Raw genomic sequence first — 12,674 nt, forward strand, 5'->3', positions numbered from 1 at the left:
CCTATTTATACCCTCTGCTGTTTTTTACTTTTTTTACCGTGGTAACAAATCCAATGGTGAAAAGAAATTTGTCCTTCAAATTGACTTGTTCTCTTTTCCATCCACCTTTAAATCCAAGTAAGTGGAACGCACGCGGGCTCAAACATTTGAGGGTAATACTTGACAGTAAGACGTATGCTTCTTACTTTCTTTGGTGGTCATTATTTGCTCATTCATCAAAATTTCCGACTCCTGGTCTCCTATTGGTGTTAATATTATGCACAACGGCAACAATCAAAACCCTTGAGCTCAAGAATCCGTTATTTAGGCTTTACAAAACCCAATTCAATATATCTACGATACATATTAATTCCATCTCAGAACAACAAAAATGCCGATTAATGCAAAGGTGAAGTGAATTTCAAATTCTTCAAATGAACAGATTAATTTTCAATCAGTTCTTTGAGGCTCTATGCAGTTGGAATACACAAAACAACACCATAGACGCAACCTTGTCAACTCTGACCTGAATTCCCAGATCCTAGTACATACCACTAAAATCAATACAAATCCTGACAGACTTTTCTGTCCAATTACTTTTCTATTTTTCATCTAGAAGATGGTTTACAACACAACCACAACCCCCCTCACAGCTCATCCAAATGGAATGCTTGGGACAGATAGGGAAAGACAATTAGATAGCAATTTTAGTAACACCATGGCAAAGTTCAGTGATGGCATCGTCTAATACTGGAAGAAAAAATGTAAATCATCTAACTTACCTAGTCTCTACCCCCGCCCTGAAACAAAACACCATGGTAAGTTGGTAACCTAATCTTGAACTGTTGTACATCTATTTGGCGGAAAAAAAAATTGTATATTTTCTAAATGTCTACCCATCTCCTAAGACAACTATTTGACTTCTCTACTCTAATTAGATTAAATTTCAAGAATTACAATAATTACCGACAGCTACATGAACCAATATCGATCAGCCCAGGATGAAAAAAAAATCTCGATCAATTCATATAATGTCAGGCAACTCTATAAAATGTCCCTCCTGGGAACCCAATATGAGGAGTTTCCAATTTGATCTGCAAGGCAAAGATTTTTACATGAGAGCCTATCACAAAATTCCTCCCAACACTAATAACCGAATAATCAAGAACCATGAGTTACAAAAGTCTAATAAGAGTCATTATGCACCACATTAACTCTATTACTACATGGCCATCCAATGAAACAAAAATATTATTGGGAGAGAGAAAGATCCATAGAGATTACGTGTGTCATATGCTCTAAATTACCAGATGAATGCACAAATACGAACATATGACATAAAAATTGCTACATTAACATGAGAGAACATAAACCCACAGATTTTTAGAAAGAAACAGAAAGTTACTGATGTTATTCCTGCAAGATTACTAGAATATATCAATTTTTTTGTGGGCAAACTAATTATGTCTTTTGGATCAGAGATTTACCAATTTGGCTTGTTCTGTCAATTCATATGCTCATCACGATGGTTTCTTGAAATATGGCTTCGTCGGCACGAATTTCTTCATTGTATGGATGTATTTTCTGACCTCCCACATCTCCTTATCAGACCGCACTGTCCTTGTCGAGAATCTTGAGTGAATGAACTGTGAAACGTACTCCTTTCAAAATTATGCATGTGATCCCACCAATAAGAATCCCTTTATGTACGATCTTACGATCACATGAATCATAACATGAACCAAATGAAGGATTCATCTTGCAATGGAAAATTATCTCATTTGCATGTAATCTGCAATAGTAGGCAATTGGTAATATAGTGAATAATGCCCTTTTTCCAGACGATGCAAGCTAAATACTGAATTATGTGAAAAAACAGCAAATGCGATAAGAAATATAAGCTGCATGAAGTTGTAGAGGTTAAAACGAACTTTGCCTATGTCCCCATGTGCTCTGTCTTCAAACCATTCTGTTCAGGACCTAATCCTTTTTTAATTAAAAATAATGTAAATAAGCACCTCAGTTTTTCTTTCTCAAAACCCAATAGGATACTTGCAGAAACTGCATTCATTAGATTAGCAGGAAAACTTATACTCAATCTCAGTTCCTAATCCATCTAGATGTATCAACATGACAGATAACATAGTAGCAAGTCTGTTTGACTCACTACTCAATTTTCTCCATATGTAAACCAAAACTACAGTATTAGTTATCATGTCAGCATCCAGCAAATTGATTCAATCATAATTTAATACCGAGTAACCAAGCACCAATAATACAAGATTTAATAGACACCAAATATTCATTTTAGGTTTGCTATTCAAGTGAAACTTAGTTTGCACATGAGAAGTGAGGGTCCGGAAAGTAGAAAACAAACACCTGCTATAGTTCTACAAACATACCTCACTCAAAGTCGGGACTGCATTAGGTACTTCCTCTGAACAATCAAGAGAACCATCATTTCGAGCTTCAGGTAATTGGGACATATCAGTATCCACAACTACCGAATTGGGACAGACAGGAGGTTCCGTTTTACGACACACATGGCATCTGAATCCAATAAGCTTATCGATGTTTTCTGAACCCAGCCCAAAAGCCTCTCCATGGAACCACTCTGACATGGTAGATCAAAAGAAAACAGTGAACTTTCTTTTGAGAAAAGCTATATGTAAATTAAAGAACTGAATTCATGTTATGCAGGTTAGGAAGATTAATATCATGATACCCAATCAAACAATCACCGATTCACCTAGAACTATCTCAATGAACATCTAACCGTACACTTCAAATATTCATTTGCATGAACTCGTCATTACCTCCACATAGTTCACACCCGATATAATCTAAAGTAGATGCATATTCTGCTTCACAACAGAGCTGGCATTTGAGTTGACCAAGAATGATAGAGGAACAGCCAGAGATCGCAATTAGTTTTTTATCCCTAAAGAGCATTACACGTTCATCAGTTGGCTTTCTAGACAACTGGAGACCATTTAGCCAGTAACTGCGGTAAACTTGTGTTCTCTTCTTCTGCCATGAAGCCGCCGTCTTAGATGTCTTATACGTACCCTTCTTGGATTTGCTTTGTTTTCCTTTCTTGCATTTGCTCTGCTTTTTATTTTGCAATGTCAAGCACTTACTTTTCCTTGGAGAGCGACGTAAAGGTAGACTTACCGGAACCTTTTTGGTATTTTTCAATTGTACCTTTTTTCCTCCAGCTAAACCTTTCCTTTTGCTTCTCAAACGTAGTGATCTGCGTTCAGTTTGAGAATTTTTTAATTTCTGCGACTTTCCTTTCTCTATTTTTGTACCAACTTTCCCTTTTTTTGTACCAACTTTTCCTTTCTTTTTATCTACTTTCCCACTTTTTGGAACAATCTTCGCAGAGACCCCATTCTGGCACCGGTGACATGTATATGTGCACTCAGAAACAATGGCTCCCGCAGACTTCTTTGCATGCCTTTTGTGGAAAAATCCTGAAATTCATACCTCAGTGATTAGATACCAAGCTTAATAAAGATAACAGCGTATCAATGACAAGCATGAAGCTCTATTTAGCAGTAGTAAAATAAAATCTTGTGTAAATATAGGTAATCCACCACAAACAAGTCTAGCTGTGTGCACACAAAGAAAAAAATGAAACCAAAAGGAATGACACTGACTTGAATCTTCGTTTGGTAAATCCAACAAAAAAAAAGAGGTGGAAATTCCAAAACTTATAACAGAAGCAATAATTGCCAACTGGAAAACATGGGGTCATAAGTCCAAAAATGCCACAGGCAAATCTCAGTAAAGAGAAGCCTCTGGAAAACTAGACTCAAAGCTCAAAGGGCCTCAGCGAATCTTAGACTTCACTTGTCTCCCCAACATCTTGATTTCCCGTACCAAATTCCAAAAATAACCCTCTCAATCCTATGAGAAATAATTATCATATTACTGCATGTTTCCTAGCTGGGTCTACAACAGCTTTTGTCAAGGACTATACACAAGCATGTAATAAACCTAAAAAAACTATTAAAAACAAAAAAGAACTTGAGGTGGCTCTCAGTGAATAATCTCAGTTGTTGAAGATTGAAGATTCATATTGCAACAGACAGCAAACTAATTGGGAATATAACTTCCTACGGAAAACAGTGACTTTATTATCAATAAATACAAAATAAGCCAAACTGGTGGCACAACTAGAGAAGTTTACTGGTAGTTTTGGAAAATGGATTTGATATTTCGATATAAAAAACTCTAAAAATGATCCGTTATGTGGCCACAATCAGCAATAAACTTGTAAGGATTAGCTAACCACCCTATATGTAAACAGAAAAGGACTAATTAATATAAACTTCTTGCGAATTATTGGCGACAGCAGTTAAAAGAGATGAACTTTTGGTATAAATTTAGAAAATAGTATGAAATTGAAAGGTGGCGTGGACATAAAGTTGTAAGATAGACCATACTATCTTGATTCATTGAAAATTTTCTTTGTTGCTTGCATAATAATATTGAGCATGATAACAAATATACTTGCTAATTAAATGATTACCATGAAAAATAACTTGTCAAAAAATGCAACTTATAGATTTGTTGGAATGGTCAAAACCATATATCAGTATATGACAAAAGATAGTGTAAAGCCAAAAAAATCTAGAGAAGGAATTCTCTGAGAGGATATACTGTTGTTACATTGTTTCTTTTCCACCTCTGAAAAAAAAGCAAATAAATTAATTAAAAAAACAATAAAAGGGAAGGCTTCAAAGAGGGAGGGAGACCATGCATACAAGGGAAGAAGAGATTTCCATGAGCACCAACTAAATTATCTCATACACATGGAACAGTATAGCGATCTCAACTAAATCATTTAAACATAACAAATCCATATTTTCCCATTTCTGAAAAATTGCCAAATATTGTGCATGAACAACTATAAATAGACAAATAAAAGATAGCTCGAATTGAATGAGTTGATTGAAAAGGTATATCAACATAATTAGTTAATCAAGAAGTTAAGGATTAAAATCCCAGAGTTAGTGCCATATCACCAAGTCTACGAAACCAAGCTTTGTTTGACTGTTGTCAGTCTATGATAGCCCTACACCACATCATATGCAGTTGGCATGCCTGCATAAGCAGTAATAGAGTCTGATTTACCCTAATATCTTTAAATATTTTGCTACTGTGAAACACATTCCTAGGCACACTGATATCAAACATGAATGTTTTTGACTCAAGGACATGATCCTAACGAGAAGGATGTGCGGAGGATACAGAGCTGCCTCAGTTTTCTGTGTACAAATTGGAGCCTCAATATGATCGGGAAGTAAATTTTGACAACATATTCATTGCTTAGTGCAACACAACTGACCAATCTATTTGCTTAGAAAACCATACTGATTTTCCATGGTTTAATGGATTTAAGGGTGGTTTGGTTAGGCCACATGAAAGTAGAAGTCATGCAAATAGCAAGTACTAAAACATCATACTACCAGATTTCTTACATGCCATTTTTTCTGTTTTAGCCTACCAAGCAGTAACATTGGTGAAGGACACACGTTACAAAAACAATGTCTCGCCACAAATAAGGGTCCAGTAATAAAGCTACAAGTCTGAATATTCCTATCTTTCCTTTCTCGCCAAATCTCACAACAAGAGGCCAAGATTTCCCCAGAACCTCCAAAATGCTGGTGATCCAAGCTGAAAAAATGTGCACATAGGCAGCAATATATTGGATCCTTACAAACAAACAGCCTAGCAAAGATCTGTGTTAGCAAAAGTTAAACATAGGATGTCATCCAGATTGATAAAATCCTAGTACTCCCTCTAAGCCCAACAACTTTCTCCATTCTATTGCAATGAATGCATCTTTTCAATCAAAAGATAAATAGAGGGACCTGATCCTGAGGAAAAGGGCCCAAAATGGCATCTCAAACAAAGAAAAGAGCACACCCTCACGCAATGGAAAGGGACCAAAGATTCTCCAAACTCATCAAGAATAGTTCTATTGAAATTTTAAAACTAGCAGCACAAACTGGACAATTATGTTCTAGAGGATATACAAACTTCACAACTTCGCAATTTTTGCAACTGCCAGGGGTTGGGAACACCATAATGGTGTTAAATTTGGCAAATAATGATTCTTTGAAAAATAGACAATGTGCACAAACAGATAGAAACAACAAGATTTAAACTTTCATCAATATATAAAATAATAATTATTGAAAACCTAGAGTTTACCAAGTGCCAATCCCAAAGTGTACCTAGCAATATTTCAAAAGAACATGACAACAACATGAAGGGAAAGAACAAAAGGAAGGATGAAACCACACCTCTGCAAACTTGACAACTCACAGCTTCCCTGTCATATCGAGTGAAAAAAAACGGGTCAACAATACACAAAGAGAAAAAACAATAAATAATGCAACATTTGACATGCAGGACAATCTCAACCACTTGGTCATTAACACGACTAGCAAACAACAGATTGACCATCTGTTCAAATCATATCAGTTACTTCTAAACATTTAACATATAGGACAATCTCAGAGACTTGGTCATTTAACAAGGGTAGCAAAACAAAAGATTGACCATCTCCTCAAACCATATAAGTTACTCCTCAAAATTTATTATGTGGTCCCAAGGTTGTCTTAGTACTCCGGAAAATTATTTCTCCTATGTTCTACCAGTTTCTTGTTGTTTCCAAGTTTATGTCATCCCAATTAAGTGAGAGAGTCACAAAGCCTCAAGTCCAAATATTTGACTTCTATCCATATATTGGCAAAAGAAATCCTTTCACAGTTACAGTAACTTCGAAATTAGAAGTTCCAGAGTGACATCCTCCTTAAAAACAATACAATCAACTGAACGCAAGCTATCAAAGTAAAACTAGAACATCAAGGAAAAAATATGCGATGACAAGAACATGCAAATAAAAATGTATACGATTTAGTACCTTATCAGGACATCTTTGCGGCAGTGTCCACACTTATAATACTCTGACCTTTCTGCTTTGGCAAACAAATAAGCAAATCCCTTTTCAACCTGGGGACGCTTTATTACTCTATCAACAGGAAGAGCTTTGCCAGACTTCCCATCATTAGACTTCCGGACAATTTTTCTCTCCTCATAATTTTTCAAAAGATGCAGAGGAAGATATGATTCTTCAAGCCAAAACTTTTTCTTTTCACTGGATGGTTCTTCAAGCACACAACCATGTTTCCTGACGATGTCGGGGATTGCTCTTCTCTTTCCAAAATCAAGAAGATACTTGACCACCCCCTTTTCAGAGCACTTCCTACGGACAATGACTTTCCTAAAAAGCTTGATTGATTTTATAGATTCTTTGTCCAACGTAGGCAGAACGTGTGTGTTCTCAATATCATCCCACCTAATATTTGAATAAAGCTCCCTAACCTGAAACCATTGCAATATTATAAGGATCAAAAGTTCTAGATGTTGCTTACTGCAGTTCATAAGTTCTAACGGTCAGAGCAATTGGGCCTATCACCACTCAGGTGGCCAACTAAATACTCATGAAATACATTCATGAGAGAGAGAGAGAGAGAGAGAAAGAAATTAGGTCATTGAAGAACCTAAATATCAGCATAAAAGGAAACAGGCATAAACCGAGATTACCTGCAAAGCAAGATGTTCTGCACTAGTTGAAGTCTCAACAGTAGCTCGCCAGGCAACATATTTGCTTCTCTTTGCATATTCTGAATTCTCAGGATACAATATACCCATTATTTTTGTGCACCCACCTGCAGAATTTCATAACACGAATCAAGTTAATTGACTTTGGACGATTCTGCGGAAGCTCATATATCACAAAAATAACAAAATCAGCGGACCTTGTCTGGCAGCCTTAGATGTCAAGGACCGAGGCAAAATCTTCCAACTAAACACCTGGCGAGAAAGCCTGCCACCTCTCCACCAAAACATTCCCAATCCACTGCCGGCATTTGAAGATGGATTGTCATTATCTGAAAATTTGGGCCTCTTTCTGCTATTCATGTTCTTTGAGGTTGCACGTAATGAAGTCACAACATGCGAAGCTGAACCCACGGTAACAACAGAATCCACATGTTTCAACCAATCTGCAGACAAAGCACGATGGTGCAAATTCTCCACTAGCTGCATCATGGATAATTCACCATAACTTTAGAGATAGTATATAAGGATAAAAAGGAAAAGGTCAATGTACCGCAAAAGTAATGGCAATGCAGCAGACCCTTCAAAATAAAGTAATAAGCTATGATACGCACAAGTATACCTCCACAGAAACTACTTGTGTTAAAATTAGGTAGTGTACAAATTTTTTGCACATATGAATAGGAAGTAGCCTAGGGTTCTAAAGAATCCTATTGAGTATCACGAGATGAGCAAAACAACTGATAAGCCCTAAACTCCATACTATAACTCTATTAGAAGGTAATATCAATGTCTGTAAATGTTCACCAGATCTGAATCGACAAACTCCCTACTAAACTAGTACTACAGAGAAAATGCTTACCAGGAGCAGCAAATGCTTAACGGATGCAAGATCACATGCATTAATAAGACTGTTCCGCCAGAATTCTGTATGATGCGGTTTCAACCACGGACCCAACAACAGCCCAAGCAGGCGATCATGAATGGATAAAATTTGACAGCTGACATCATTAAGATGATCGCTGGGGATTATTTTCAATTGAAGTCCAACTGCATCAGACTTCGAAACGTCCGGTAAAGGAAGCATACTCGTAATATACAAGCAATTCCTATCATCTGCAGGAAATTTGCATGAGAAGCACCAACCACATTTCTCTTTCTGCACATCTATTTTTAAGCTCTCAATATTTGGCCAGGAAAACTTTGAAGATATTTTTATAATGGTCTTCATCTGTGCAGATATTAAATCCTCTTCTGTTATTCCAGTGCCTTCCTTATTTCTTTCTGATGATTTAGACATGAACTCCTCAGCAACAGATGAAGCAATTTGGCCAAAACTGTAGTAATTCATGTAACCAATTCCATAATGTACTTCTGAAGTGCCCTGTTTTCTAGCTGTTATAGCAGATGAAATTTCTCCAAGATGAATAGAACCATTGCTCTCTGGTCTGGCATTCAAGCAAATAGATGTCAAAGAAGAGTCTTCAGGGTGAAACTTTCCTACCAAATCTGATTGATTTGAAATATCAGCAAGATTATTTGAATCATACTGAATGATGGGCGTCCTCAGCACTTGAACAGAATTTGAAACATCAGAACCAAGATTACAAAACTTTTCATGAGTCTCATTTTTAGCACCACATGTTTCTGATAGTTCTAATCGGTCCAGGGACTTGCTACTAACTACTCCATTATAGGTAGTAGAGATGTCCCAGTGCTTAAAGATTTCCAATAATATCCCATTATAGGAAAATTCTGAAGACCTGAGCACTTCAATTACCTTGTTTAGATCATCTCTGTGATAGTAATTGAATGCAGATTCATCATCACAGAAGCCTGATCTGCAAGTACAAATTCATAAATTGGCTTAATATCAGATTAACCAAAAGTAACTAGTGATAACATAGAGATGTCGCACAAGATAAAACAAACACTATCAAGAAATAAAAATTCAGAATTGAAGCCTTTCTCCCTACTTGTAAATAATTTCACAACCCTACCAAATTAGCTGGGTACTGCAACCTTTTATTAAAAGCAATTGCACTAGCACATACAGAAACAGAGAAGGAATCATTGTTTTGAATCCGAGGGTAACATTAATGAGTGACATAAACAAGACAATTTGTAGTTAGACGTAAACAAATTGTAAATAGAACTGATCGGTTAGCAACTAAGAAAGTATACATGATGACTTATTATGCGTTTTAAAATGATTTAGGGACAACCAAAAGAATTTCCACACTTTCTACATTAGAAGTCTTAAAGATCTTGCCGCAACTCATATATATTAATGTTTGTATGAGGATAAAGGAATATGCTTGGGTGTCCTGATAATAAGAGCGAAGTAAAGATAAAGGGAAATAATGTTGACAAAGGAACAGTAGCATTGCGATTAAACTGAGTGCCACGGTGCAAAGACTAGACTTACACCAATAGGTAGCCACAGCTTTTAAAATATAGTCGACCATGAGGATCAATTCCTAATAACTCTGCACCTCGAAGTGACTTGCGGAGTTTCATCCAAGGTTTATGCCTATTGATCATACACTCAGGGCAATACCAATCACCCTCAGGCAAAAGATCACTGGCAACTCCTACACATCTTGAATGGTAAGCTGCTGGGCAGCCATCACAACATATTAAATTTCCATCCATCTTGCAGAGGCAGCATTCATCACTATTCCAGTCAGGAGTTTCATCAACATCTTCATCATTCAAACTGGAGCCACCAGCAACTTGCACAGAAGTCCTCCTTTTCTTGCAGACGTCAAAGTTGACATCACGATCAAAAACCATGTCATGTTCAGATGTTGAACACCTTCTGTTAATCTCTGACTTTATGGCTCCCCCTTCTATCAAATCATCACATAGACAGCGGAGAATTTCAACTTTTAGAGAAGCAGGCTGACTATAGTAGTCACTTTTTAGAAGCTTAAAGTGACTCAGGTCAAATCCAGGTTTCATTCCTGAACAATGAATCAGAAAGTACTCAACCATGAAAACCGGCCACGTAATTAAGTCCAGAAAATTCCAATTAAGACTCCTACATCAAAGGGAAAAAATAAAAAAAAAGGAAATTAAAAATTAGACCACGTCAAGCATCAAACCCAGTAAGTATGAAATCGCCAAATAGATTAAAGAATACTTTAACAATAGTAGGACACCAAATGTACCTTAGACAATGAGAAGCAGATTCGGAACCTTCATTTGAAAGGGAATCCAAATGCTTTCTTAGTGTTTGCAGAACAGAAAGATGAACAGAATCAATTAACAAACTAGGAGACTTGCATTGCAGTGCTGCCACGAAATCCTCCAACTTGAAGGGACTCAGAAACAATAGAGTGCTGAATGATCTAAAACAGGCATAGATAGAAAAAAGGTCAAGCACAGGAACATCCTCTAAATTCAAATGTTGTGACGACGGAGGCAATTCCAGCTTCTGAGGAGCAACACTAGGCTTATCAGCTTCTTCACTGCCAGAAACCACTAGTGCATCCCCTGCTACATCAGCGCCCGCCGAAGACTGCACCGGACTACAAACACCAGCAGAAACATGATTTCGAGCAGATCCCCTGCGAGAACTTCTCCTCAAAACTGTCCCCGTAGTAGCAGACACCGAATTGTCCTGCACCTTCCTTCTCTTTCTTCGGCTACTCTTTTGAACGCTGGGACTCGCCAAATCCCCTAGCTGCACATGTGTCAGTGGAGTAACAGCTTCAGAAGGATCATCTTTCACCACCACACCATTATCCTCCAAAGCACTGGTGTTCAAATCCCCAACACCACACTCGATGCCGCCGTCCAACGCAACTTCTTCATGGATATCAATACACACGAGCTTCCGATCCACACCAGCATTACCATCCTCAACTGCGTTTCCTATCAAATCTCCACTCATCTCTTCAATCCTCTCAAACTTAGGAGTAACGCAGTCACTCTCTCCATCCCTAAGCTCCTCGGCCAGCTCCAAGTTCAAATCGAAATCGCAGCCCCTCCTCTTGGTTCCTTGGGGAGTCACTACAACACTGGAGCCAGCCCCATCGAAATTCTCAACCGAATCACAACAGCCAGTGGCATCCAAATTCAAATCAATACAATCCCTAATTTCAGCATCATTATCATCGTTCAAGCTAAAATTAAACCCCGCATTCAAATCAATCGCGACTCTCACATCACCAGAATGACCAACGCGCTCAGAATCGTGAGCAGAATTACCAGTGCGGCGTCGTTTCTTGGGCCTGCGGCCGGGTCGGGCGGGCTTGACCGGGTCGGGTTCGGAGAGGAGGAGGAGAGGAGAGAGGTGGGCGGAGTCGAAGTCTTGGGAAGTTCCGTCTTCGAAAAGGACACGGAAGAATCCGGAGGAGGGGGAGTAGGATTTGACAGTGCCGACGACGAGGTCTTTCCGCACAGTTCTCCCGACGAACTCCATTTTCCAAGCTTGCTCGGGTCACTTGGGAATTCGCTCTTTCTCTCTCATTGATTTTGGGTTGAGAGAGAGAGAGAATGAGAAAAGGGGAGGACTTTCTCTCTCTAGAAAAGAAACGGTTTCAACGTGCAGAGAGAGAGAGAGAGAGAGAGAGAGAGAGAGAGAGAGAGGACCCAACAACTATCTGAGTCGTCCCGAGAGATGAAGTTAGTTCAAGTAGGAGAAATGGGGATGAATAGATCCAAGGCGAGAGAGAAAATCGGGGGTCGGTAAGAGAATTTCCCCGAGCTACGGAAATAAATAGAGTTTTCTGTTATTTCGAATCAGCTTCCATCCGTACCCCTCCCTATAAATGGTGTTTAGATCTCGTTTATATTTTTATAAATATTTAAAATATTATTTATCCCTTCGTACATTTTCAAAAATACTCATAATTAATATTCATTAATATATTTCTAATTCTATTTTTATATTTATTATTATAAACAAATCGAAAATTTCTTTAGAATTACATAATCTATCTTCTCAAATTAATTTTCTCTTTTATTCATAAATTTATTATTAATAATATTTTTTTATTGATTTAAAATCCACCAAATAGTAAAATCAATTCCGAAAAATTTTAACATCT

General features: G+C 37.7%; 1 protein-coding gene across 1 annotated transcript; it reads right to left on the reverse strand.

Moving 5' to 3' along the window:
* Positions 1-377: 377 nt before the first annotated feature.
* On the reverse strand, positions 378-12,245 carry LOC126786558 (DDT domain-containing protein PTM). Its single transcript, XM_050512408.1, has 11 exons — positions 10,791-12,245; positions 10,046-10,660; positions 8,480-9,458; positions 7,818-8,100; positions 7,603-7,727; positions 6,920-7,380; positions 6,297-6,325; positions 2,796-3,455; positions 2,382-2,593; positions 1,467-1,771; positions 378-1,073 (listed from the first exon to the last, which is right to left on the reverse strand). The coding sequence occupies exons 1-10, from the start codon at positions 12,044-12,046 to the stop codon at positions 1,757-1,759; spliced, it is 4,635 nt and encodes a 1,544-aa protein (XP_050368365.1). The 5' UTR covers positions 12,047-12,245; the 3' UTR covers positions 378-1,073; positions 1,467-1,756.
* Positions 12,246-12,674: the final 429 nt, after the last annotated feature.

The sequence above is a fragment of the Argentina anserina genome, chromosome 3 (assembly GCF_933775445.1).
Source record: "Argentina anserina chromosome 3, drPotAnse1.1, whole genome shotgun sequence".
Lineage (NCBI taxonomy): Eukaryota > Viridiplantae > Streptophyta > Magnoliopsida > Rosales > Rosaceae > Argentina > Argentina anserina.